The following is a 27,994-nucleotide window of genomic DNA, read 5'->3' as shown; positions in this document are numbered from 1 at the left end:
CTATATTGGTCAGCTTTATTTCCACTTGGTCTCATCTGTTAAGAGTACATTGTTCAATTGCGACAGCCAAAGTAGAAATTTTCACTTCCATTTGATTGAGCTACAAAAAAAAAAGAAAAAACGCATCAGTTTTCACATTTATCCTCATAAAAATCATCTTTTCCAAGGACCCCTCAAGAATTCTGATTCTTTCAACACCACATAGATTAGTCTCCAGAAAGTAACTTGCCTCTTTAGAAGTGCTTCATGTTTACATTTGGACAGGTTATTTTGGAAGCTGAAAGCTTTTTTTAATCGTTTTAAAATGAGGATTAACTGTGATTTGGGATGGAAAAGTAGGTGGACGGTAGGGACTGTCCTAATTTTTGCCTAAATCTAAACAACTTTTCTTTTTGTTAAGTGCATTTAAAAACAGCCAAGACTAGTATCTAAACATTTAAAGAACGATCCTCACTGAGTGGTACAGACCTTGAATGCATTTCAAACACTAGATTTTTAAGCATTTAAAATTCCAATTTCTGGTCAGGAGCTAAGAAACCTCATGTCCAAAGTCAATGACCAATCGTTTTTATTCTGCAGAAGTCACCACTGAACAATGTAGAGATGAACTCTGCAAACGTGACAACCAAGACACAAAAACCAATGAGGCCCGCCCACACCGTCACACGGGAAACATGAGGGAATGCTGGAAAAACAAGAAGATCAAAGACTGTGGACAAGCCTTTTCTAATGGGAAGTGCACAATTAGAAAAAAACAAACAAAAACAAAAAGGAATATCCACATGGATTTATGGGCGTGGCCAAATAAAGGAATGACTTATTTTTGAATCAAAAAGGGCCAGCAAAGGGTGGAGTGTGTGCAGTTTGAAAAAGGTAGCCTTCATCTTTAATCCCCGATATCCATAATTTAATCTGGCTAAATACCCAGAGAGCAAAGCTAGAAAAAAATAATCAAATTTTTGCAATTCCAATTTTAAAAAAAACAAAACAAAACTATAACCCCTCAATTATTAACTATTAAAAAAGACAAACACAATGGTCTAGTAGTAACTTTTAACCTCTATTTGTCCGGTTTTACAGTGAAACTGCACAAACAGGGAAAAATAGAAATGACTGCTTGGCTAACTAATCTACATGAAAGTGAGGGTATAATGTCCGCATTCTGGCTATTCTTTTCTTTTTAGTTAGTTTGAATGTGTTTTCTCCGTCATTGCTCTCATGCTCCTCCGTTTCCATGGTTACTCCAGCGTCACAGTCCAGTCTGCTCCTGCGTTCATTCCGGGCTTACGGACCGTCACAACCGACATGGAAGCATCAAAGTCAAATTCCAGCTGACTTTCAATACCGTCTGGGAAGAAAAAAACAACATAACTCAAAACTCAGAGCATTCACGCTGGCTGGACTTGTTCCAACAATTGCTTTTCAAATCCTCTTTTGATGTTTTTCTTTTTATATCAACTCTTAAATGCTGCAAAAGTGTAAAAGCGGTTCTCTTAAAACAGCTAAAATCACTCACCAGCAGTCTTGAGGGTGACCTTGGCGGGTTTGCTGGATCCTATCAGGACGATCCGTTCGATCCATGAGTTAGTCGTGAAGTGGGAATCAGGAACCAGGTTGCTGTGCAGGAAAAATGCAAACATTCTGAGGTCATTCCTGAAACTCTGCCGTAAACGGCTGTTTTACCGTCTGAACTTTGATTTTTTCATGGAGGTGGATTTGTGTTTTAAACAGAAGCTGCTTCGTTGCACGTACACAGAAGAGAGGACGTTGTTGGAAAAGGACAGCCTTCTGTGGATGAATTCCTTCTTTTCATAGTTAAACGTGTGGCCATCATCCATGTAAAGCTCACCCTCTGCAACCCCCTGTCAGAAGAAAAAAAAAAAGAAGAGATTTTAAGACACCATGAATGCCTTTTGTGTCATGCAGTGTCCATTATTTTGGTTACCCGAGCGTTCAGAGCCGCATAAAGAGTGTAAGGATCGTGTTCCATGCAGGAGGAGGACCGACGAACTCGCATTTTCCGAGGAATGATGGAACCGCCGCGCTGGAACACGGGGATCTAAAAACAGAACATACTCAATCAGAAAAAAGGAAGGTGACCAAAGGATCAGGAAATGAAACAGTGAGCGTCTTACAGAGCTCATGGTGACAGGAATGTAAAGGTTCTGAGCGCCGTTGTGCTTCTGGAAGGTGTGGATGTCAAACCAGACCTAAAACCAAAGACATGCACAAAATTGTTTTTGTTTTCTTGCTTACAGATAAAAGAAACATTTGAAAAGTTATTTTCGGGTAGACAAAAGCACCTCTTCTTTTCCAGGCAGGTAAGCAGTTACTCCTCTAGCTCCCTCTTCAGTGACGGGATGCACCAGTAAGTTCTGGCCTAGAGGAGGAGAAAAAAGAAGGCAAAACAAGACGAGTGAATCCAAAATCTAAGGAGACTGAAACCGTTTTAAATCACTTCTTTAAAGCTTCTCAAATGCAATTCATTTCAACATAAAGTCTTGGTTTTGGCCACAGACACAAGGTACCACATTTACTTCATTTCACAGCTAGAACTGTGACGTGTGGGATTTTTGATGAGGTCATCACCGCGGTGATGGGGTTATCGTCACACCCCTATTCACAGCTATTACTTAGAGGCACAGGCTAAAACAGCAGTGATGTGTTTGAAGCCATCTTGAACTACTTCTTATTTTAGTTATTAGTCTATAGTTATTTAATATCGCTATACATGTTGACCAAAGTATTTTTTTCCAGTAACAAAATAATAAGTTACTATAAAATAACACTAAGAAATTGGACAAGAACTAAGCCTGCACAATATACCGCAAATATATCGTTATCGCAACATCAAGCTGTGCAATATGCATACCGCAAAAGACGGCGAAAATCGCAATAAATGGTTACCTTGACCCTTGTGCTATCCTAGGCACTTTAACATTGGGACTTGGGTCATCTAGACCCACTAGACAGTGCTCTGAACCTTTTTTCTTCAATGATTTGTGATCTTCACTGGTGTCCATGGATTACATGAAATCTTTCCACCTTTATCCACCTTTGTCATGGTAGGGAGAACATGTCAAAGTAAGGGGGGGGGTCATCTAAGATAGCACAAGGGTTAAATGTGCTAAAACAAACTCATGGCAGCTTGAAATATTGAATAAATGAAATAAATCCCTTTATGCATTTAACCAATCAGAAGGACCCGTTTACGTTGTTGATCAATCAGATGAGCCCTTTTATGTTTGATTTTTGCCTCCTACGTTCACAAGGGTCATTTGGAGTATAATTTTTATACTGTTGCATTGAAATGGAAATGATGTTTTTGGTTGGTTTGATATTTGTTTATATACCGCAAATTATATCGTTATCGCAATATTAATCACCAATATCGCATATCGCGAGTTTTCCTCATATCGTGCAGCCCTAACAAGAACCATACAAAAAAGGAAAAGAAAAAAAAAAAAACTACAACAGTTTCAACCAATATCCTATTTATAGAGTGACACGTTCACATGTCAGAGCAAAACAGATGTGTCTCACCAATCAAGAACTCATCATCCACAGCAAACGTAGCCGGATCCTGAGTATACTCCACCCACAGGGGTCTGTAACACACATGCACCTATAACTATACTGTCTCCATCAGGTTTAAAATACAGACCAACAGAGCTGCACATCTGGACAACGTTCTTATCTTATGGGTTTAACTGTGCTGTTGGATGCTTAGTTGTTTGAATTTCTGGTATATAAAAGAGAATTTTAGTCCATATCCATCAGGTTTTAATAAATTCCCAAATGATCACATTAAGAAAAACAGAAACAAGTTTATAAGCAGATCAACAGTTTCCTCTTTAAGTAATAATAATGTTGCATAAGGTTAAACTCCTTCCATGTTCTATATGTTTCGTCTTCCACTGATCCTCACCTCATGACCGGCTCTCCGGTGCGGTACGCGTGGTAGAACTGCTGGTACCAGTAGGGTAAGAAGGTGTAGCGTTGGCGGATAGCCTCCCGGATCAGAGCGGTGTTCTCTGGACCAAAGAGCCAGGGTTCACGGCGGGGCGTGTCCAGGTGAGCGTGAGCCCTGAAGAACGGCTGGTAAGCCCCCGTCTGGTACCAGCGCACAAGCAACTCTGGAGTCGGCGACTTGAAGAACCCGCCAACGTCAGCTATGTGAGAGGGGGGGGGCTATTAGTCAAATCTGAAGTTCAGAGTGCAGACAACAAACCTCTGCAGCCCTTTTGTCCTTTTATTAACATATTTCTACTCATGAATAAACTGTTTTATCATATAATAAAAAGATCAGTAAAAACAAAAATGCAAAACTTTACCTAGAAAGTACGTTCTTCCCTCATTTGCATGTTTTTGTTTTCTAAATGACATTTGCACACGGTCCAAACATGAGGACTACTGACACTTCAGCCCATGTAAATGTCAGAATTCTTCTTAAATAAGTTCACACTCATTAAACACCACCTTTCCAACTGTGCTTTGATGTAGTTTTTGGCGACATTAGTCAAATTATATTTCTACAGTGGATAACATTAAGAACAAAACTCTACTTAAAGTAACTTCTCCTAATATAAATACTTTTGCTCAGCTTAGGAGGGGGTTAGTACTCACCACCACAGAAAGAAATTCCAACTAGACCCAGACTCAAACACATGGGGATGGATATTTTCAGGTGGTCCCATTCAGCTGCATTATCTCCAGTCCACACAGCACCTGAACAAACAATAAAGCAATGGAGCTTCAGAAGAATCCACCCAAATGCCTTTAAAACGCAGATTAGAATAAGACACTGCCCGGTTTTGGGACACAAAACGGTTATAGCCTGAAGAGAAACTTTAATCAAAAGGTATTTTGGGTTAGACCCCAACTCTGACTAAGCAGAAAGGCTGGTTACCGTAGCGCTGGGACCCAGCGAAGAAAGCTCTGGTCAAGACAAAAGGTCGTTCAACTCCTCCCGACCTCTGGACCAAACCCTCTGCTGTGGCCATTTGCTGGAGATGGAGGGAGTGATGGAGTGAGAAACAAAAAGCCCCACAAACGTCTGGATGCAATAGTATTTATATCGAACCAAGAGCCACTTAAGACCAGCGTTTTTGGAAGCTTAATTATAGGTCATCGATCAGATATACGTCAACATCTCCCATGATTTATTAGAATATTGTGACAAACATAAAGATCAAACAGTCATCAGTTTTAACAGTATGTAAATAACAGTTTAGTTCTCCTTCTGGGTTTGTGCTGAAGCACAAAGGAATTACTAACAGCCAGAGATTGCTGGGTTTGGTCCAAGTCATCTCTCTAACTCAAACAGATGGTTTCTAATAATGTCTGGCCTGAAGGACAAATTCTATTTCAGACTTCAAGCACTTCTGAAAAAAACAAAAACAAGAATCTGACTTTACAGTCAATGACTAAAGAAAAGAAGAGGAGTTCAGGTTAAGTGGCCAGCAGATACATTTGACTAAAGCTAAGTTAACTGGGCTCACACTCACCACATATAATCCATAAATATTGTGTACGTCCCGGTTTTCCCAGTCTCCGTGTACTGCGTCCTTGTGCATGGTGACCTCAGGCCCATTGAACACTGAGGGCTCGTTCATGTCATTCCACGTGTACAAGTTCTCCATGGAGCCCTGCAGAAACATTGGAAGCAACATTCAAAACCAGATATTTGAACAAGTAAACTCAAAACTATAAATATGTTTTCAAATCGACTATCCTAATAAGTTAAAAAGAAGAAATATGCCACGGCTTGGGAACTGAGTTTTCTTATCCTTTACAAGCCAACTGTTCTATGATATTATGACTTATGAACTCACCTCGTACTGATCGTAGGCAAACATGCTGGCCCACCAGGCCCTCATGTCGGCACGAGTGAAGTCTGGATAACCAGCATTACCTGGAAATCATCACCAAAGATCATCAAGACGGATGAAAAATAGAACAACATTGAAGAGAAATAACATTTTGTCTAAATATTGTGACACACTGAAACATGGTCTCATCATTAGGACTTTAGAAAAAGCTGAATGGAATCTCCAAGAGCAAGAAAACTTTTTTCTTTCACTATGAGTGAGAAGTTTGAGTGACTTCCCCTCTTAACCTCAAAAAGAGGTTTTACCTTTAAGTGTTATACAAGATCACCGGGAACCAAACTTGTTGGGCTCACTTTCAGTAAACTGCTTTTCCATCATTCATCACGTTTGTGACAGAATTCTTCAAACAAGAATGTATTAAATTAGCTTTTGGCTTATTATTTTTTTTTTTTAATAAAAGTTTCCCCCACAAAACCTGTTAAAGGAAATTGTGGCGCAAAATGTCAACATTAATGCTTCATAAAGATGGAAACTGATTTTTATACATTGATTCTAATATTCACCTTTTATTGTAAGATTTTAATTTAATTTATGCTTGCGTCACATGTTTATACAAATGGCAAAGACAGTAGAAAAACAGGAAGAGAAACTGACAAAGATTGACAGAAACAGATTTACTTCCTTCTCTTTTTACCAACATAATTTTCATATCTGTGATTCATATTTGATACTTCTGTTGCGGTCATAACTGGATTGATTTTTCGATATGCATCTGTATCATCTTCATTCCTACAAGCAGGTCATACATTTTATAACAATCATCAAACAGAAGAGTTTCTTACCGGGCCAACACCAGCCCTCATAATCCCCACCGTCCTTGTTCTTGACATAAAACCCTCGAGAGCGAATCTCATTGTGAATCTTGTAGTTGCTGTCTATTTTGATGTGGGGGTCAACAATGGCAACCATCTAAAAATATAACCAAATTGTAAAAGATGAGAGCAGTATCTTATAATGGTATATATCAAAGCAGGATGGATGCTGTTGGTACCTTTCTCTTTTTGTCCAGAAGGCCTTGCAGCATTTCCTTTGGCGTTGCAAACTTGTGCGGATCCCAGGTGAAGTAGCGTTTCCCATCCGTGTGCTCGATATCCAGCCAGATGAAGTCGTAAGGAATGTCATACTCGTCAAAGCCTGCGTCCACAGAGCGCACGTCTTCCTGGTCATTGTAGTTCCAGCGGCACTGGTGGTAACCCAGGGACGCCAGAGGAGGAAAGGACTGAGTGCCTGTAGAAAAAAAGAAAAACAAAATATTTCATTGAAAAAGAGAAGCAGAGAATTCAGGAATGTCGTTTCAGACAAAGAAAGTCAGATTTCAGTTATTTAACCTTTTAAGAAAAAATGTACCTAATATTTTGGTTCTTTTATGTTGCTTTTCAAACATAAACTTACCTCAGACACATTAATACATGAATAAATGTCCAAGGAATGTAACTTAAGACTTTAGCTGTTAAATAATTCTGATAATTTTGCTTATGTTTTATTTGATCTAAAAAAAAGGGAAAGTGTGTTTTTTGTCACTGGGTTTTATGCTACAAGTTTGGTTAAAGAATTTATGGCATTAAAATTAAATGTCAAATGATTTTCTGAAAGCAAAAAAAAAAAAAAAAACAGCCAACAGTTTTACAAAGGCTTAACGTTCTCCTGAAGGGCTGATATGATGCAAACCTACCCAACCTAAAGATGTTAACATTTTTGGAGATGCTAAAAGGTGACAAACGCCAAATGCATCAACTCAAAGCCAATGCCAAGTCAAGTGTCTTGGAGACTTTAGGACATAAACATCACTGTGGCATGAAATGCCTACCTGTTAGAGAGGCATACTGGGAGAAGACATGTTTGGGTGTTGGTCCCAGCATAATGAAGACATCTATGATGCCACTTTCAGATATCCAGCGGACATCAGTTTGTGGTATCTCACTCGATCCCTGAACATAATCCAGCATTTTCCCAAACACAGTCTGAAAAGACAAAAATAGTGGCACTTTCAGGCGAGTTTTACATTCCATTTAAAGACAAACTAGAAAGTTTCTTATCGGTTAGCAAGAATCAGTCTAACATGTCAGAGAAGAGGAAACATTCAATGTACCTTTCCAGCTGTGTTGGAGCTTATATCCACCCACGTTTCTGCAGCGTTGAGCCAGAAGATCCCGGTAGTCCGCTGGGCATTGTGTGCCAGCATAACTGGGACAGCCCCATATAAGGCCATAGGGTTATACAATTCATACTGAAAGACGTCCAGGTTGAAGAGACGATACGGATCTCCGTTACTGGAAGGAAGAAAACAACCCCCATAAAATCCAACTATATGAGACCCAGCAATTCAAACTGTTTAATGTGACACCCACTCTGTTGTTTTGAGTTTCAGGTCATCTGCATGTTCAGGGATCCCGTAGACGTGCTCCACCCCCGGGAATGAGAAGTCTAAACTAATAGAGGACGGACCTGGGGGGGGGGAGATGGGAGACAACAACCAAACATCAGTTTTATCAGCAACTGACCTTGCAGCACTAATACCACAAGTACACTAGCTCAGTGTTCCCCAACCCCATCAGGCCACAGACCGGTTTAATGTCAGACTATTTTTTCACGGGTCGGCTTGTACAAGGCTGAAGTGGGAATCTGATTTCTCTTTAGCCTCTAGTTTCCTTTGACTTTTGAGGGTGACGTTTATCTTCGTTCACACACACATTGGGAGTTGGGGAGCAATACACTAAATGACTCACCGTTAGGTTTACTGTCTGAGTGGGACTTGAATGTTTCCTCCCACATCCCCTCTTCCGCTTTCTCTTCCTCTTCCTTGGTTGCCTGGAAGTCAAACACAACTAGTGTGTATTGTGCACCCCTCAGTTATCTGAAGTGGGGCAACAGAAAAGACATCTTGAAGTACCTCCGCCTGGTCTGCAGAATCGGCCTCCTCTTTCTTCTCAGCCTCGGGGTCTGCCCGACTGCTCAGAGAAAAAGGAGCGTGGAAGAGATGCAGGAAAACAACAGTCAAAGATACGTCACTTCAGGAAAGTCACGTGACGAATGATCATATGTGGAGAAAATTAGGCTAGGATTAAAGAAAAGAGGTCATCTAACAGTGGTGTGGAGATGATCTCCTTACCCCACACTGGAAAGCTAGGCACAGCTCTACAGGGTGTAATTGACTACGGTTTACTGATAAAGTGAGCTAAGCAACTCCCTGTCTTGTGGCTACTTCAAGCTCAGCCAAAAGGGACAGAGCTCCAAAGTATCCTGCATGCAACAAATGCAATGGTCTCTAAGGAACCTAAAGATCGAAGGAATCCCAGAGGACTCAACATACGTAAATCCATAGAATGGCACCGCCAAAAAATGTTTTAAAAAGGGGGGAATACTTCACAAAAAGCCTCAAATTCTGATGAAAATGTCAATACTGGCAGCCGCAGAAGTGCATGATCTGCATCGCTAAACATGCAGAGGAAAACTCAATGTGCTCTAGAGTGAAAACTAACCAACATCAAGTGAAAGGAGCAGCTCAACTGCAAACATAAAAGACCACAAAGAGAGGTGTTGCTTATGGGTTTGAGAGGGCAGTAAAACCTAACGTACAAGGGAGCACTATTGTGTGTGTACAGTGATCCCTTGCTATATCACGGTTTTCTTTTCACGGTTTCGCTACTTCACGGATTTGGATTGTGCATTGTGTTCTGCATTCTGATTGGCTAAAAAGTCACTCAGCGAGTAGCTCAAGAATGGGACCCTTTGATGAGCCGTTCATTACAGTTCTCCAACATAATCGATGGTGGCATGTCGGTGTATAAGGATCTTTAGCAAAGAAGAAAAAAGAGCGACAACAACTGCCTATCACTATGTTCCTCTCCCGAACAAACACACCTGCAGCTGCACCGCGGGCTTCAGAAGGAAAAAACGCTGCAGAGGATGCAGCGGCTCAGTATGAAGAGCAGTGAAAAAGTAGACCGGAGTCACTATCTGTCCCACTGTACTTTTTTATTTTTTTCATAATCATTTTAAATTTTCCTCCGGTTAATCCACTCGGGTCGCGGTGGGCGGGGCTAATCTCCGCAATTTAAAGCCTTCTGTTCTTATCGATGATTGAAATTATTATTTGACAGCACACTACAGAAGTTATTTGTTGAAAAAACGTTTCTAAAGTACTTTTATTTGTTAGAAAAACAATTGATTTAGCCTGTTAAATGGTTTGTTCTTTCTTTTCAATGTATAATAGTGAATTTCATTGTATAATAATTGTAAAAAAATAAAGGTTTCTACTTCACGGGTTTTGCTTATCACGGGTTCTATTTGGAACGTAACCCCCGCGATAATCAAGGGATCACTGTATACAGATGCACGCCCTTCAGACCTGCACACTAAACCAATTCAAGATCTTACATGGCATAATGTAGCCATTTGTCCATTAGCCTCCACCAAATATGAAGCATTTATTACACAGAGCTAGTTGAGAAACCCATTCAGTCATGCAATTGAAGAGTTAGATGAAATCAGACAAGCTGCTGCAGTGATACAGAAGCTGCATGATGTCATTGATCTGTGCTGAGACGGTGTCTGCAGGCGCTGACGCATCATTTCTCCTTGTTTAATAATTAGGGTGATCTTTTACAGGTTCATTGAAAATGTTCTGGAACAGTTAAAATCTCACCTATAGTGCTACTTTGAATCAAAGACGTCCATGCACACACTCACGCAGTCACATTTATTTACAGGGTAAGTACAGAGCTTGGGAGTGATAGAAACCCCGTATTGAATGGCACTATAGGCAGCATTAGCACAAGGAACAGAAGGCACAAATCTGAAGGGTGTTTACCTAGAGAATACCCTCTTGATATTATCCCACACGCTAGCCACTGTGCTAGTTACTTTATAGGAGAAACTAGGATGATGGGGAGAAGAGGACAGAACGAGTCAGAGAATACCTTTAAAAGTAAATCATATCATGGGAACAAAACACAGAAATCATCTACTGAGTGACAACTTGGGCCACAGCAACAAAAGGCAGTTATTTGTAAATGTGCGTGAGCGTGTACGAGTAGATTCTCACGTGTCCTTGCGCATCCTCAGGTGCTCGAAGGCGAGCAGGCCGCGGGAATTCAGTGACATCAGGACATCGTGTCCCTCCATTATGTCCAGGCGGAAGGGCCGGACGCTAACGATGACCCTTTGAGACTCCGCCCCCAAGGACAGAACAACTCCGCTCTCATCCTGAGACAGAACTGACAGGCTGTGGCGGAGAGAGAACAGAAGGAACGATACAGATATTAGGGATGAGCAATAATACTAAAGGATGATACTTTTTGTTTCAAGTTTCATCATGTAGCTGTGTGCGTGCAGGAAGTCTCATGAGACACTCACGGCTCTGTAGGGGGGTCCCTGATGAGCACGTCTGGGACCTCGTAGCGAGGCTTCAGCGGCTTAAGCTCGTTTATCTTCACCCTCGTTATGTTTCCCTGGAGACGGTAAAGCTCCAGCAGCAGACGCACCTATGGGGCAAACAAAACGGGCCTAGAATCTTTAGAGTTTGACTTGTTTTGTCGGTTTAGGCATTCTGACTCGACACCAAGAACAGCAGAGAACAAGTTCTTGAATGGCAGCATGTGAACAAAAAGACCCTCAGATATAGCTGATGTGCCACCAAAGTGTTAAATCACATCAGTAAATTGGCTTTATTCTTGGATGTTTGTAGGAAGATTAATCTGGGCCACATTCACAAACACATGATTTAAATCAAACTATTTGGAGATTTCCAACCCCTACTTCAACAAAAAAGGCCTCCTGAACATGGTAAATACCAGAGAAAGAAAATGTTTGAATGAAAATGAAATGAAAAGGACATTTAATCCCATTTTGAGTATGCGGTTTTTAGCCAAAAATAAAAAGTTTTGTTTTCTAGGACATAGTTTCTCCAGAGCGACAGGAGTTCATCAGAAATTCACCTCCGAGTTGTGGGGTGGGACCATTGGCATGAAGTAAGCCTGGGGGGTATTCCAGAAAGCACATTAAAACTACCCTGACTTTAAGCCTGAACTCTGGCTGAAGCCGCCTGAACTTACTTACTCTGGGTATGTCGGTTCCAAAAGACCGGATATGAGTTAGCGCAATTACGCTCGATTTGGTAACCCTGGATTTATGCGCGTGCACGGCAAGTACATAAAGACATTCTCAATGGATCGCCGATTTCAGGAGTCACCATGGAAACATTTATTGTACTTCTTGAACTCTCACATGTATAATTTTGAGCCTGCAGATATTCATGTTTAAAACAATAAAATGTATTAAAAAAAATGGATTTGCAATATGATACATAATGTCTAACAGTTTCTCTGACTTTGACATTTCACCACTAGACAGTAGGGATGCTAAATAAACTCATCCTCTCCCTCCCTCTCCCTCATGGTACAGAAAGAATTAAACATAGTGGGACAAAGTAACTCAGCAGAACACAGTAAAACAGCTAAACAACTAAATATATTTGGTCAAAAACCCACACTAAAACCCAAATCCGTCCAGACAGGCAAAGGGAATGGTTTCCCACAATTCCTTGCGGTGCCGATCTAACAGCAGCACCAAAGTTACACCAAATTAATTGAATTGATTTGAATGAAAGTAACATAAATGTCTGATAACTACCTGTTATTTTTAAGCTGACTTAACAAAAAAAAATGATTTATCTTAACTGAAGCAAATAATTAAGTTAGATCTAAGTAAAAAAGTTTATTTTTCCAACATCCATATGTGGTCTTATCACCCTCTCATGGTGGAAAAAGTATCATCTAAATCATCTTCAAATGGATATGACATGCTGCTTCACCTCTCTGAAAACAAACTAACCTTCAACTAAACCTGCTCCAGACCAGGTTATGTTCAGAGCATGAGTTGCTATGGCAACTTGACATACCCTGAAAGCTCAGGTTATCCGCTTCCTTAGCCTCAAACTTACCGTGGTAACTAGCATAACATGCTTTCTGGAATACCCCCCTGGTCTCATTTCCTATCATCCCTTTGTTCACACCCTCACTTGCTAGCTTACAGCTCCTCACAACCCCAACCTAACATTATCAGTACGAACAAAAATGGCAAGGAATATTGGATTTACCCCGCTTTTAAAGTCATCTACAAATGGGTGCATCAGAACGGAACAGTGGAACAACAATTGTAGCTTCTATGTCACAACTACAAGTTTATCAAATTGCATTTTCTCATCTGCTCCCAATTCTCAACGATTTGGAAAAAGAAATACTCAGAAATGCAATTTTAAGCTTAATTTTCTTTATAGGTGTCCTTCTTTATAAAGAGAAAATGCCACAAGAACGAGTGAGTCTATAGAGACATAGGGACTCTAAAGCACTGTGGTGTTGTCCTTTGCTTTAACATTGTATGAAACTCAAAGTTCAGCTTTGCCCCCATAGAACCCCACAGACCAGTGAGTGTAAACAGTCAGGGATAGGTTCATTCAAGGATGAATTTTGGAAAATCTAACACTGATGTGGCCCAACTTCTCTTTTACACTGCTGTAAAATGAGCTGAAAGTCACAGATTTAGAAGTAAACCTGCCTTGTTGTTGTCGTTGATGAGCTGCAGGGTGAGTCTGGTGTTTGTCAGCTCCATGGTCTCCAGCAGGGCTCGATAAGGGGAGTCGCCGGGTTTGAGGGCCCGCTGACGCCTGGTGGAGTTAGGATACACCAGATCAGAAATGACGCGCTTCTCCTTGGAAAACAAACAAAGCCTCATAGCTAAACTCTGTCTCTTGCACTTACTTGCAGAAAGCACTCTGGTCACAGGTCTTGAAGTTGCCCCTGTCCACGGCCCATGTTGCGCCCAGGCACATGGCCAGCCAGAGCACCAAGACAGGCGCCATCCTGGGAGAGAAAAACAGAGAGAAAAAAAAAAATCACATCTTGGTTGTTTGTGTCGGTTGTTTTCTCACACATAATTCCCCGATTAGGGCCAGGAACGTCGATTTAGCGATGTACAGGATCCAAATAACTTCAGATTGTTTGCAAACGTTGTTCATTTTTATCTAAGCATCGCACATCCGGACTTTGGTCTCTTATGGCGCTGAAACACGCGTTTTCCTATTTCTAACAACGCAAAATGAATATATTCCAAACAGTCATTTTACCCACCACTCCCGTTTTCTGTCGACTTTACTGTGAATACTAATTCCTGCGATTAGAATGAGTTTGGCCTGATACAACAAACACCATAACCTGTTAGCTAATGTTAGCTAACAAGTCCGCGTGAGAATTAGGTGAAAATATCTAAGGAAATAATAACCAAATATCAAATAAACAACAGCAACGCATTGCTTACAAATGAGGATTAAAATGCAGATGTAAACCTGCAATACGAGGGTTAACTGCTTAAATGAGCCATGCGACATAACCCTCGCTAACACTAGGAGCCGTTAATTCAATTCAATTGTAAAGGACCGCTCGACTTTTGCACACCGTCTCTTTTCCCTGAACGACAACGATATCTTTAAACAAAATTCCAATACTCCAACTATGTTAATGTAGTAATTAAATGTGCCCTCTCGACTACAATTCCTACCTTAAATCGCCGGTAATTCAGGGATATTAGATCAGAACTGCTTTGTCTTACCTTTCAGAGAAGGAGGCCATCTTGATTTTGCTCCGGTTTAACTCCGCCTATTTCACTCCGCAACAAAGATCGTTAAAAAGTAAGATTCCCAACTACTCGCGGAAAAACAAATAAAAAACTTTTTATTATCTTGGTATAAAATGTTCTTATGTGTGTCTTTGATTAAAAAATGAGCATTTCATAGTAAAATGTGATTGGCTACCCCAGGATTTAAGGGATAGTCATGTGAACTTCCCGATTATTGACCCTCTCAGGCACGGACACGTCATCGCTTTGCTCCAGTCAGTGAAGCGCACACATTGATCCCGGATTTGTCTCCCTGGATTCACTTCAGCCACTGAGGAGCATTAATGTAAAGAACAAAGGAATACTAAAAAATTAACATGAGACACATCTGTTAACACATATTTTACTTGCACTTTTACATTTTAAACCATAATTTAAGCATATAGTTTTGCAGATGCACCTGCTGTCATCAAGTTCTTTGGGAATATTTTGATTTACATCTGCAATTTCACACTCACAAATTCAGACTGTTGGGACAGTTTTACTGTAACCAGTAACATTGACTCATAAATAAACATGGAGTGAGTATGTTGGTAGAAAAACTGTCATGGGTAAAACTTTAGGTTGTTTTTTTCTTATTTCAAGTAATCCAAGGACCGGCCTGACAGTGAATTATAGATGTCCTGCTCTTTTATTTCCAGAATGTCCATGCAGGGTTAGATGGTGAGAAGGCTCATGTTCTTCCTCTTGACCTTAAGCAAAAATGTAACCAAGGTTGCAGGAGTATATTTTTTTAAGCAAACTTCATTTGTATCTGTCTAGTTGACAGCGGAAAACTTGACCCAATTATCTTTTTAGAAAGTTTTTAATGTTTATGTATAGGGGGAAAAAAGTTTTTTTCTCCTTAAAGGTGATGTGAAAGACTCTACTTTAGATGCAGTCTATGACCAACTTATAATCTGTTTTTAGAGTTGAGTTAAAGTTCAGTTTGACAATATTGTTCTATAAAAAAAAAAAAAACTGTACGATCCAGAAAAACAAACGTGAAACACATAAAGCTGTGCACAAAGGTCACTATTTATCAAGACAAAGGGTTTGCAGTACATCTTTGCAGTAAAATGTATTGTAACACATAAGGATCCCTCTCTTTAACAGTATTTCAGCTATCACCCGTTTCTCACATCTTCTCAAAGCTGGAATCTCCAGCACAGGTGCCCCAGTCTGTCAATGTTTTTATGCAGGACGCTGTGAATTGGGGCCACATATCTTGCCACATCCCCGTCCCTGGAGAAATCCCTGCAGAACATGCCCTTTTCCGAGCTGAAGACAAACTTTTGTGGAAGCGGCCCGTTTCCCCTCACATACTCCCACACAGCCAGGAGCAGCAGCCTCACCTCAAAGGGATTCAAATGGGGAAAAGCTTCGTGGACGTTGGCCAGGACCGGAGGCAGGAGTTGACCCTCTCCCATGCAAGACACCAGCAAGCAGGAGGCCTGCAGGTGCCATGGAGAGTCGGTGGATGACGCTTCGCGGAAGGCCTCCCAGTGGGCTAGCAGAGTGGCCATGAGGCCTCTGAGCACAGCCGAGCAGTAGCAGAGAGCAGGCCGTCCGGCCGCCACCACCTGAAGGAGAGGGAAGAGCACGGGGTGGGCCTCAAAGCAGCGTCGGATGTGGATGTCTCGCTCCACCGTGGTGCGAGCGTGCTCCTCGGGAGGCCACGATAACTCCCCGTTGGCCACATCTGGACAGACGCTTTCCACCAAAGTCACTGCTATAACCTTGGCTGCCTCTGCGTTGATGGGCAGGGGCTCGTCGGGGTCAGAGGGCGACGGTGTTCCATTAAGGCCAGAGGAAGTGCAGCACTGAACTATGACCTCCATAAGAGTCTGGATGTTCTGAAAAGATAAAACATACATTTAGTTTTATACCAAATTCCAACAAGTTTGGCTCGTTCTCAAAATAAATTTTGCTGATTGAACATTTAAAAGGAAAAGCCTACAAATAGATCTAACTCTTTACACTGTTATAATCATGACACTGAGACTCAACTACTCACCCAGATGACTCCTGCTGGGTCGGGGTGCTGTGAGGCAGTGCGATGCTTAAGCCCCTTTCCAATCACCCCTGCGTGAAAAACAGACCACACACTTCCGGAAAAGTTGACGCTTGTGCTAAAGCGGCAGTTTATGTCCAGTAAAGACGCTCCCAGATCGGAGGACAATGAGGGGTTTGTCACTGGGGCTCCTGACATGTCTGCGACCTGCCCTCCAAACAGGTCAGCATTGCCTTTATGCAGCGCTCCCTCAGCCAGCTGCTGAAGGATTGCCTTGAGAGTGAGAGGAGAGTATGCTGCAAACCGAGACAAAATCAAAACGGAACAGTTCACAGCTTCTCCTGCCTGGCCGCCATCTCTACCCACGTTCCCAGCTTCCACCCGCTTCCGCAGTGCCATAAAGAAATGAGTGACAGCTGCCCGGGAGAGCAGGAGGAGGTGTGCCGGGGAGGATGTGCGAGGGAGCGGGCTGCACGACAGTAGACGGGCTGTGGAGTGGGAAACGGCTGCATCGCTGTGCAGAAGGAGCGGGCAGAAATCATGAAGGTGTCCTGAGACGGCTGAGCCCACCTGGACAGCCATGGAAGACTGAGCTCCTCCTCCTTTTCTATCTTCATCCTGACTTTGGATGGCTATGGAAAGGTTGAGCAGTAACTGCTTAAGCTGTCGAGGCCCCAAGGTGTGAGTGTGTATCTGTGCCACAGAGTGAGCTACAGCCGCAGGAATGAGCCCGGCCATGCACGATGAGAGGTTGGTGTGCAGCTGCCAGGCAAGAGCCAACTCTTCTGGGTTGCGGGCTTGTGTAAGGAGCTGGCAGAGGGTCTCTGTGGCAACACTGGGACCCCCATAGACTGCCAGCAGACAGAGTAGCTGATGCAGCCACAGGTGACGCTTTCGCTCCAGACGCAGGGTTTCCGCACACAGCTGTGCTACATGAGAGCGCAGCTCCTCCAAGAAAGGGATCACCCTCTGAGGCTGCGAGGAGGCAGAAGTATGAGGGCTGACCTCAGCTCCATCAGAGCGATTGAAGACCAGCTTGTGGAGATGAAGGAGCAGCATCTGCAGAAGGCGGTCGCAGCCTTCTCTGACCCCTTCGTGAGGCGATGGGGTCGGCCCAGAGATAATCACAGAAGCTGGGGTGGCTGTGTCTGCAAGGAATTTGAGGACTCGAGCTCCTCCTGTTGGGCTCTGGCTGATCAGATGAACAGCGAGCCCCAGCATGTTTTCCAGTTCTTCTTTAGGGAGGCCCTGCAGCAGAGCCTGCAGCTGGAGCAGAATGGAGGGGCGTAGCTGCTCTACAAGCTCAGCAGAAACAGCACCGAAAAGGTTAGGGGACATGGCAGCGAGCTGCAGAAGAAATGGAACAGCCGAGCGTCGAAGTTGAGGGGAGCTTTCCCAAGAGGTTGACGAAGAAGTAGGAGAAAGCGGGCTTGAAGGACTCAGACTTTCCTGAAACATCCTGAGGAGCTCCTTCCGTATGCTTTCAGAGTGATGTGCTGCAAGGTGGCCAAGAATTCCCACCACCGAGCCAATCTTGGGAATTCTATTACCTTTATCCATTCCCATCATCAGTAACCCTTGATCCTTAGCACCATGGGAGCAGAAGTCTTTCAGCCCACAAGCCAACACCCTGCTGATGATGGTTCCGGGGAAAGCCGAGCCAATGTGAGCCACCACCCAGTCAAAATGTGGGGAGTGCTGTACTGAGGTGTCCAACAGCGCGTCCACACAGGCGTCAGGGCACCACGCCAGCATTGCAGCCAAACACTGCGAGTAGGCCTCCATGAGGGAGCGAGTGGCGGCACAAGACATCCAGAGCTGCAGCAGCTCGTTGAGGCTGGCAGAGTGGGGGGCAACCCGGCGGCCCGCATGCTTGCTGCTCAGCTGGCCGAGCAGGTCCACAGCCCAGGTAGACACCAAGGGCGCCCATGCCCTCGGATTGAGACGGATGAACTCTGACAGCACAACATGTACCTCCTACAGGCGGAAAAAAGAATTTAAACGGCTTCAGAAAATGATCTCCCCAAAAGACGGTAAAAAAGTATGGAATGAAATCCCACCTGTATAATGTCCTCAAGATTAGAGTTCCCTCCTGAGGTGGAACTACCCTCTGTCTCCAGATTTACCAAGAAAGCAGACACATGCTCATCATACACGCCCCTAAGATGCTCCAGCACTGCCTCTCGACAGGCGGGGACCGAGCGCAGCAGCCGCACGGCGCAGCGAGCGTGCTCCCTGACACTGAGCTTGCGACCATGAACTGCATCAACACCACTGATGAAGGACTTGATCTCCTGAGACAGCTCCTGGGCACTAAGGAAGAAGGAACGGGGAAAACAGAACACACACACAATTATCCATAAAGATCGTATCAATAAATGAACATTTATTTCAGCATAAAAATGTTTGCAAACAATTTACTCTGTACTCTTCAAGTTGTTAGATTTAAAAAGTAGCTTTTAGTGAGCCAAAATAACATCATTACCCTGACCAAAGTATTTTGCTATAATATAAACAAAATAGACTGCTGCCCCCGCGACCCGGCCCCGGATAAGCAGAGGAAAATGGATGGATGGATAAACAAAATAAGCTGTAAATAATCAAAGCAATTTAACAACAAATGAGGCCAAATCCAGGAAACGTGAAAATATTCTATACAGTGAAAGTTATCCAGTAAGATTTTTTAATCGGTTGATCCAGCTTTTGGTTATACAATCATTGAATCTAGTATATCTATCTGTATGATGATTTATTTAACCAACATAAGTTTTAAAATATCAACAAAAGTAATTCATTTAAAACTTTTATAGTTACAGAATATCATATATTATATTTTCAGAGTCGAAAATACCAGAATTGGTTCTAAAACGAAGTCATGACAATAATTTCTGGCATTGAACAATGAACAACAATTTGTAAATTGTTTACCTTTTCAATAAAGTTTTTCTTGGCTAACGGTTCTTTTGTTCTTATTGCCCTAAACAGCTCGAGTTGTGAAGGACTTGTAGCAAAAAACCGAGAAAAAAGAAGAACCCGTAAAATGTGTTCATCCTTATTCATTAATATATATGATAAAACTATCTATACAGCGATTCTGAGAATAGTAGCGGCTCTGTCGAACCCGCCACTTCCGACGTACCTCAGGGTTGTCTGGGCAGTGAGGCTGTGGGAACTCTGCATCGCTTTCAGCGGACCCCCATCACAAACCACGGACATCGCTGGGTCGCTTAACATTTAAACGTCACATAAAACTCCGCTCTGGTCCGGAACACTTGAACAAAGCTGATGGGAGTGGGGTCTTTCGTCTTTAGGCTGACAAAAATGAGGAGAAAACACAGCCAAAGGGAATTCTCAAAGCCGGAAGTTACGACTTCTTCTTGAAAAGACAAGACAAGCCCGCCACTGTTAGCTAGCGACACCTAGTGATTGTTGTTTTTGACGATTCAAATTCCATCAAAGTAAACTAAACATTTTTTCATAAAATGTGAGATTCAATAAAAAATAAATAAATAAAAACTATACATCTAAAAACAAAACAAAAAGTTATTCCCTTCAGAATAGGCTCCTACTCAAACCGATATGTTTTAGGATGTGAACATTTATTGTATACATTTTTAAAAACACCTCAAGTTAATAGTTTAAGGAAATAAATTTGTATTTTGTGTGCATAAATGAGCATTTTATGGCCACAAATTAGTACTTTGTGCGCTCAGATTAGCCAACTATTGTACACACAAAAGTAAAGTCACTTTTTTGCATTGCACAAGCTGCTAATTTTTGCGCGAACGTATTTTCTGGCCACAAAATGCTAATAATTTTCTAATTTGGGTGCATAAAAAAGTAAATTGTGACCACAAATTAATAATTTAATGGAACTATTTTTATGTAACATTTATCATTACCGGTTAGAGGACCGCGGTCAAGTGAGCCGACATCTGTGGAAGTGCGGTCACGCCAGCATGCGCGTTTACACCATAGTTTACGGTACACACGTCCAGCGAGCTGGAGAGACGGCATAAAGCGCTGATATCACCCATGTCACAGTAACCCATTATAGAAATGACGTACTGTACTCTGAAATAAATGAGAGTTATTGCATGCCCTGTATCGTTATTTAATGTACAAATGCATTCATTTGGATTGCATGTCTGTTCATTCCATAATAAACTACCAGAAATAACGTGTTTTGTCTGAAATATAATCAATCAGATAGATTCTAAAAGTGAGATTTAATACTGACAAGAGTGTTTTGTGGGTGGTTGAGCATGACATGGAATGGAATCAAACAGACATGAAGAAACTCCAAGTAAAATCCCATCTGGTCCTGTCAACTCTTTCTAAAGTTGCTTCATTTAAGGTGACGCTAAACTTTCACTGGATTATTGTTGGTAATAATGTTCACTAACATCACAGCATGTTTGAAGAAAAATGACTGAGAATATTAGAGATATTGACATTATACTGTAATTCATCCTCCCTCATAGTCATAGTATAACATTTGAACCATCCAAAATACTCCTTTATCAAAAGGTGACACAAAACTTTCACTGGATTATGGTTAATAATGATGTTCATGATCATCCCAGCAAGTTTGAAGAAAAATGACTGGAGAATATTAGAGAAATTAAAGTTATAGTTCTCCTAAGCATCCAGCCTTTGTGGTTAAAGTAAAACATTTGAACCATCCAAAATACTCCTTTATCAAAAGGTGATGCAAAATTTTCACTGGATTATGGTTAGTACTGATGTTCGCGATCATCTTAGCAAGTTTGAAGAAATTTGACTGAAGAAAATTGCAGATATTGACATTATAGTACACCTATAAGCGGCCTGCCTTTAGTTAAATTATTACGGATTACCTATTCAAAATGCACATTTATCAAAAGGTGACGCAAAACTTTCACTTGATTAATGTTAGTAATGTTGTTCATGATCATCACAGCAATGTTGAAGAGGAATGACTGTAGAAAAATACAGATATTGACATTATAGACCAATTCTGGTCTCCTCATTCACAGTCGGAGTATAACATGTTTATAAACCTCAATATAAGGTAAATACACGGTTAGAGTATGTTTTTGCAGTCATTTTTCTTCAAACCTGCTGTGATGATCAAGAACATCATTAACAACCATAATCCAGTGAAAGTTTTGCGTCACCTTTTGATAAAGTGGTATTTTGGATGGTTCAAATGTTATACTATGACTATGTATGAGGGAGGATGAATTAGACTACAATGTCAATATCTCTAATATTCTCCAGTCATTTTTCATCAGCCTTGCTGTCATGTTAGTGAACGTCATTATCAACAATAATACAATGAAAATTTTGCGTCACCTCAATTGAAGCAACTTTAGAAAGAGTTGACAGGACCAGATGTGATTTTACTTGGAGTTTCTTCATTTCTGTTTGATTCCATTCCATGTCATGCTCAACCACCCACAAAACACTCTTGTCAGTGTTGAATCTCACTTTTAGAATCTGTCTGATTGATTATATTTAAGACATAACACATTATTTCTGGTAGTTTATTATGGAATGAACAGACATGCAATCCAAATGAATGCATTTGTACATTGAATAACGATACAGGGCATGCATTAATTTCAGAGTACAGTACATGTCATTTCTATAAATGGTTACTGTGACATGGGTGATATCAGCGCTTTATGCCGTCTTTCCAGCTCGCTGGACGTGTGTACCGTAAACTATGATGTAAACGCGCATGCTGGCGTGACCGCACTTCCACAGATGTCGGCTCACTTGACCGCGGTATTAGAGGAGTCTGACTTTCGATTTCCATTTTTGCTATAAATAGGTAAGCCAGCTAAGTATCAAGTGTTATTACTGGACTTTTGGCATTCTAATGTATTTATTTTCATTAAAGTAGACTGTTCCATCTTTTTATAATCCATAAATAAAATGCACTTGTGGACTGACCCATTTCGGTCGCTTTAACCGTAAAGTATTTGATCCGTTCCGTCCCCGTGCGGACTTGGTACAGACCGTGGTGGTTGTTGTTGTTGCAATCAGCTGATCGCTCACAGCTGAGCTTTGCTCTCCATGTCAGTCGGGAGCGGCGGCTCTTCTAAACTAAAGAAAGGTCTTCTGGACGGTGATTTTCGGGTAAGGACCGCTGCAGAGCCTCGGAAGCTGGGAAAGAGGGTGAATTTCTGAGCCTCAAAGCATTTTGTGAAACGGCGTCGAGTCTGTCGACACAGAGCATCACAGCCTGCTAGCTAGTTCCTCCGCGTCGTCATTGGTGATGTGGCTGTTCCAATGAAGTTATACCCCCCGAATATATGAAAAATATATGCGTTTCCTGTTTGTTTGTTTTTCTTAGAAATTTTCAGCTTTTCCTCGGCTGCATAACAGTGCTTGATTGAAACGCTTTCAAAGGCTAAAAAGGTAAACGACAGCATCAAATAAATGAAAGAAAATGGCAAAGATGTGCTTAAAAACAATGTTTCGTGATTCTTTGATCAGAACAGGAAACCAGTCCAAACATCAGAGTGGGCCATGGCTCCAACACTGGTAAGCAAGTTGATTCTACTTTCTTCTTCAGAGAAATTGTTTGCCTGGTTTGAAACTGTATTTTTAATTCAATACATTGATTTTATGATTTTCCTTAAAAAAGTTATTTGTTTTAATTTTTCCTCATATAAAGACAGTAATTAAAGAGGAAATGCATAATTCTATGAAGTAAAGATTCCCATTTGTAAAGTCTAAATAGGCTGTGTAATCATCTAATTTAAAAAAATAATAATCCAAGGAAACCAAATTAGAATTTACATTTTAGGCCTTTTTCTTTCTCTCTACGGAAAATAACAAGCTGTCAGGAGGGTCTGTGTTTTGCTGTTTTAGAGGAAGTTTGTTGCAGTTTTTTCAGTTCTACATTTAATCAAACTTGTCGTGAACCTTTTTACAAAATTAAAGCATAAATTTAACTCGTACAAAGCATCATTAAAACACTCAAATTGTAAGCATACAGTGAGGAAATAAGTTCTCACAGACTGCCAGGGAGTTGAATCGGGTGAAAGTTTTTCAGAGTGTTGAAAGTGTTATGTTGTCATTATGAAACACATTTTTCTGTCCTGCTCTTAATCCCAGTACGATGTGAAACCCGAGCCGGGAGACTTGATTGAGATCGACCGTGGCTCTTATCAACACTGGGCTGTGTACGTTGGCGATGGCTTCGTTGTTCACATGGCGCCGCCCTGTGAGTGTCCAAACAGGATTCACGGAGCTTATGTCCCAAATATCAATCTGGAACAAAGAGTGTTCGATGAAACAAACTGAATTTAAATAGTTTTGAATATCAAGTTGTGCATGAAAGGCTATGAGAGAATAGCATTTTTCTTCTTCTTTTGTGATTGTGTATTAGTTGAGACTCCAGGTGCTCGTTCCAACAGCATCATGTCTGTCCTAACGGAGAAGGCTATGGTGAAGAAAGAGGAGCTCTGGGAGGTTGTGGGAACAGATCAGTGGAAGATCAGCAACAGTCTGGATGAAGAGTACGAGCCCCGGCCGGCTCCAGTTATTGTGGCAGATGCCTGCTTGCTGGTGGGCCAGGAGCGACCATACTGTGTCTTCACGGGGAACTGTGAGCATTTCGTCAATGAGCTGCGCTACGGAAAAGCTGAGTCCCGACAGGTTGGTGGAAACACTCGAACTTTTCTAATACAAACCTCTTTTTTAAAACCATTAGCGATAGAGAAAGAGTGGTGAGTTTAAAGACCCACTTCAATGAAAATTGTGTTTTTTGTTTTGTTTTTTGTTGTTTGTAACCAACGCCAATGGCTGCACGGTGGCGCAGTGGTTAGCGCTCCTGCCTCACAGCAAGAAGGCCCCCGGTTCAAGCCCTGGCTGGGGGGACCTGAAACAGAACATCAATGGGGGGCCTTTCTGTGTGGCGTTTACATGTTCTGTGTGGATTTTCTCTGGGGTCTCCGGCTTCCTCCCACCGTCCAAAAATATCCTTCATAGGTTAATTGGAAACTCTAAATTGTACATAGGTGTGAATGGGTGTGTGATTGAGGACATTCTACCCTGCGACAGACTGGCGAACTGTCCAGGGTGTCCCCTGCCTTCGCCCACAAGTGGCCGGGATAGGCTCCAGCAGCCCCGTGACCCAGAAAGGGATAAAACGGCAGAAGATGAATGTTGATTTTTGAAATGTTCTTGTGGCAATTTCCAGCTATTAAAAAAATTCACTTTACGCCGTGGTGCAGCGGCAGGGCGGTCGACCTCTGATCATAAATTGCAGGTTTGATTCCCACCTTGACCGCTCATGTGTCAATGTTTCCTTGGGAAAGACACTGAACCCCACCTTGCCTCTGGTGGAAGGTTGGCACCAGTGATTGGCAGCAGAGCTGCCACCAGCGTGTAAATGTGTTTGAATGGGTTTGGGACTGTAAAGCGCTTTGGGCTTTCAGAGAAGGTAGAAAAGCCATTTTTGTTGAAGTGCAAGCTAAATTAAAGTAGTTTTTGAGCCAAAGTGGTTTGATGCATTTTTGCATCCGTAACCAAAAAGGGGTTAAACAAAAACTTGCATCAGACACAAATTGCGTTTAAAAGTTTAGTGTAAAGTCCATTACTGTGCAATTCTGAGGAAAACTTCTTTTTAAACTGGAACAAATTCATTCAAAGAGAGCATAAAAGAGTAACAAACCGGCTCTTGTTTGCGTTTGTCCTCTGCAGGTGCGTAAAACAGGAGAGGCCGTGATGATGGCGGGCGTGGCTGCAGCCGTGGGCCTGGGTATCGTGGCTCTGGCCGGAGCGCTGTTTGGAGGCAGCAATAAGAAAAACAAGAACAACCAATGACTGAAATCCTATGCTTTTCAGGGGTTTCAGCAAACTCCTAACAGCAGCTCTTCAAAACTAATCACAACATAACACTGCCAGATTAACACTTATTTGTGATGTCACAGGAAGTTAGGGTGACCCTCATCATGGTACCTCTGCCTCACCTTTACCAGCCATTGATGTTCAAAAAGAAGCTGAGATCATCTATAGAAAAGCACAAACTTGATGATTCTTCTTTGGTGCCAACATAAATTACAGTAAGATTTATATTTGTATGCTTATAAAGGTTGGAAAGCACAAATTATTGAGGGGATGTTTTTAAGGTACAGAAGAAATTGTAAAATAATTTTTAACTGGTTGGAAATATAATCTTGTGGATCAAACTGTTTTAAAGTCAGCATTTAATTCTGTATTTGCCAATAAGCTATCAAGTTTTCCTGTTTCACAAGATTCTAGTACTGTAAAGTTGCACGAGTCTGTTTGTTCCTGTTTGTCTGTTTCTGACATTTGTTTGTGAGCTTTAGAATAAAGATTTGAAGCATGGAGTTGATTTGCTAAAAAATTTTTTTGAATCCAATGTTCAAAGTCTTACTGATCAATACATTTCAGATACAGGGTAAAGTTATGAAGGGGTTTGCCTCGACGAACCTTTGCCACTGTGCTGGAATGCCATGCTATCTTATCTTGCATAAAACACACCAGGATTTACAACTCGACTTGGCTTAAATTTACCAACTACATTAAAGCACGAACTAAAACTTTAAAGTCTTATTTCAGCTTTATTAAAAAAAAAACAGCTTATCATTGGCAGTGGATCACATCTAAAACCCACTAAATGTCATCACTTATGTTTGGAGCAAGAAATACTGGGAAGGTTTTGCAACTTGTTCCACGTAACCCTTGTGCTATCCTAGGCACTTTAACATTGGGAGTTGGGCCATCTAGACCCACTAGACCAGGGGTGTCAAACTTATTTTCACTGAGGGCCACATCAGCATAGTAGCTGTCCTCAAAGGGCCAGATATAACTTATACATGTAACTAAATGTAATGAAAAATAAACGTAACTACTCAATGTTACATAACTCATAACTTTTTTAAGTGAAAATTAGTTGCATAGAAAAAATGTTTGCTTGTTACTCTACCATAAATCCTTTTACATTTGATTCTGTCAGGTTAGGTTATGTGGACAGTGTTTAAGTTCTAATGTATAGTTAACCCAATCCGATATTTCAAATCCATTTCCCCCTAGATATGAATAAATACAGACCTATTTTTATTTTAAGAAATTAAAAACTTTTATGCTCTTGCGGGACACATTTGGCCCACGGGCCTTGAGTTTGACACGTGCACTAGACAGTGCGCTGAACCTTTTTTCTTTAATAATTTGTGAACCTCACTGGTGTCCATGGATTACATGAAATCTTTCCACCTTTATCATGGTAGGGAGAACACGTCAATGTAAGGGAGGGGTCATCTAAGATAGCACAAGGACAAAAGGACTGCAGAATGCATGTAAGAAAAAGAATACTCTTTATAAAAACTACTTAAAAAAGAGAACAAAAGAGGCCGAAATTAAATATAAAAAATACAAAAATAAGCTAACGCAGATCATAAGAACATGCAAGAAGGAATATTATGGAAAACTTTTAGAGGAAAACAAAAGTAATATCAAAAAAACATGGGGCATACTTAATACTATTCTAAGAAAGGGTAACAAGGAAGACTCCTATCCAAAGTATTTTATTAGTAAGAGTGAAGAAATAGATCAAAGGGAAGAGATTGCTAAAAGATTTAATGATTTCTTTGTAAACGTGGGACCTGAGTTAGAAAAGCAAATCCCGGATCCAGGAACATTTAGAAAGGATGTGCAAATGTTAATTGACAGAAATCCCAGTAGCATGTTTCTTAACCCAGTAACTGAAAATGAAATATTAAAGACCGTGAGAGGAATGAAGGGTAAACTCTCTACTGATGTTAATGGCATTGATATGGCCTTGGTGAAAACAGTAATCAGTGGAATTCTGAAACCGTTAGAATATATCTTCAATTTATCATTCCAAACAGGTTCATTTCCTAATCAAATGAAAATTGCAAAAGTTATACCATTGTACAAAACCGGGAACAAGCATCACTTCACAAACTATAGGCCAGTTTCTATGTTACCGCAGTTATCAAAGATTTTGGAAAAAATTTTCATAACCCGATTAAACTCTTTCATCGAAAAGCACAAGATACTGGACGAAGGACAGTATGGGTTCAGGTCAAATCGATCAACATCACTGGCCCTGATGAATGTAATAGAAAATATAACAAATGCTATTGATAATAAAAAACATGTAATCGGGGTATTTATTGACTTAAAAAAAGCTTTCGACACAATTAACCACTGTATATTAATTCATAAATTGGATCGGTATGGCATTAGGGGGTTAGTGCTAGACTGGATCAGAAGCTATTTGAGCAATAGAAAGCAGTTTGTAAAGGTTGATGGTGCTTGTTCCCAATGTTTGGACATTGTTTGTGGTGTCCCTCAGGGGTCGGTTCTGGGACCAATATTGTTTATTTTATATATAAATGATTTATTTCAGGTTTCTAACAAATTACGGCTAGTTCTATTTGCTGATGATACTAAT

The 27,994-nt window shown here is 41.3% G+C and overlaps 3 protein-coding genes across 13 annotated transcripts; 1 reads left to right on the top strand and 2 right to left on the bottom strand.

Annotated features, from left to right (window-relative positions):
* Window position 1: 1 nt before the first annotated feature.
* ganabb (glucosidase II alpha subunit b) lies at window positions 2-14,753 on the bottom strand. 6 transcript variants are annotated; one of them, XM_011480033.4, is made up of 25 exons: window positions 14,496-14,753; window positions 13,649-13,750; window positions 13,446-13,554; window positions 11,247-11,374; window positions 10,936-11,115; window positions 10,702-10,767; window positions 8,782-8,839; window positions 8,618-8,699; window positions 8,240-8,336; window positions 7,981-8,161; window positions 7,699-7,852; window positions 6,883-7,118; window positions 6,674-6,800; window positions 5,835-5,914; window positions 5,508-5,648; window positions 4,910-5,006; window positions 4,627-4,728; window positions 3,929-4,172; window positions 3,544-3,608; window positions 2,304-2,380; window positions 2,136-2,210; window positions 1,946-2,059; window positions 1,753-1,862; window positions 1,517-1,617; window positions 2-1,348 (listed from the first exon to the last, which is right to left on the bottom strand). In XM_011480033.4, exons 1-25 carry the CDS (start codon window positions 14,513-14,515, stop codon window positions 1,239-1,241), a joined length of 2,856 nt encoding a protein of 951 aa, XP_011478335.1. In that variant the 5' UTR covers window positions 14,516-14,753; the 3' UTR covers window positions 2-1,238. The 6 variants fall into 6 exon arrangements, with proteins under 6 accessions (XP_011478335.1, XP_020562162.1, XP_078810211.1 ...); XM_020706503.3 differs by having other exon boundaries at window positions 14,445-14,502; XM_078954085.1 differs by lacking the exon at window positions 14,496-14,753 and adding an exon at window positions 14,018-14,274.
* Window positions 14,754-15,560: 807 nt separating this feature from the next.
* On the bottom strand, window positions 15,561-20,528 carry ints5 (integrator complex subunit 5). 3 transcript variants are annotated; one of them, XM_078954083.1, is made up of 5 exons: window positions 20,457-20,528; window positions 19,694-19,866; window positions 18,615-18,867; window positions 16,558-18,531; window positions 15,561-16,396 (listed from the first exon to the last, which is right to left on the bottom strand). In XM_078954083.1, the coding sequence occupies exons 2-5, from the start codon at window positions 19,786-19,788 to the stop codon at window positions 15,689-15,691; spliced, it is 3,030 nt and encodes a 1,009-aa protein (XP_078810209.1). In that variant the 5' UTR covers window positions 19,789-19,866; window positions 20,457-20,528; the 3' UTR covers window positions 15,561-15,688. The 3 variants fall into 3 exon arrangements, with proteins under 3 accessions (XP_078810209.1, XP_078810210.1, XP_023814851.1); XM_078954084.1 differs by lacking the exon at window positions 20,457-20,528 and adding an exon at window positions 19,483-19,555 and having other exon boundaries at window positions 19,694-19,938; XM_023959083.2 differs by lacking the exon at window positions 20,457-20,528 and having other exon boundaries at window positions 19,694-19,975.
* Window positions 20,529-22,255: 1,727 nt separating this feature from the next.
* Window positions 22,256-25,904, top strand: LOC101157546 (phospholipase A and acyltransferase 3-like). 4 transcript variants are annotated; one of them, XM_004073160.5, is made up of 6 exons: window positions 22,256-22,372; window positions 22,898-22,962; window positions 23,041-23,088; window positions 23,665-23,773; window positions 23,939-24,207; window positions 25,255-25,904. In XM_004073160.5, the coding sequence occupies exons 3-6, from the start codon at window positions 23,074-23,076 to the stop codon at window positions 25,375-25,377; spliced, it is 516 nt and encodes a 171-aa protein (XP_004073208.1). In that variant the 5' UTR covers window positions 22,256-22,372; window positions 22,898-22,962; window positions 23,041-23,073; the 3' UTR covers window positions 25,378-25,904. The 4 variants fall into 4 exon arrangements, with proteins under 4 accessions (XP_004073208.1, XP_004073206.1, XP_004073207.1 ...); XM_004073158.5 differs by lacking the exon at window positions 22,256-22,372 and adding an exon at window positions 22,460-22,680; XM_004073159.5 differs by lacking the exon at window positions 22,256-22,372 and adding an exon at window positions 22,577-22,719.
* Window positions 25,905-27,994: the final 2,090 nt, after the last annotated feature.

The sequence above is a fragment of the Oryzias latipes genome, chromosome 10 (genome assembly GCF_053564925.1).
Source record: "Oryzias latipes strain Hd-rR chromosome 10, Olatipes_Hd-rR_3.1".
NCBI lineage: Eukaryota > Metazoa > Chordata > Actinopteri > Beloniformes > Adrianichthyidae > Oryzias > Oryzias latipes.
Note: the sequence above shows the minus strand (reverse complement) of the source record. Positions and strands in the feature narration are given on the sequence as shown.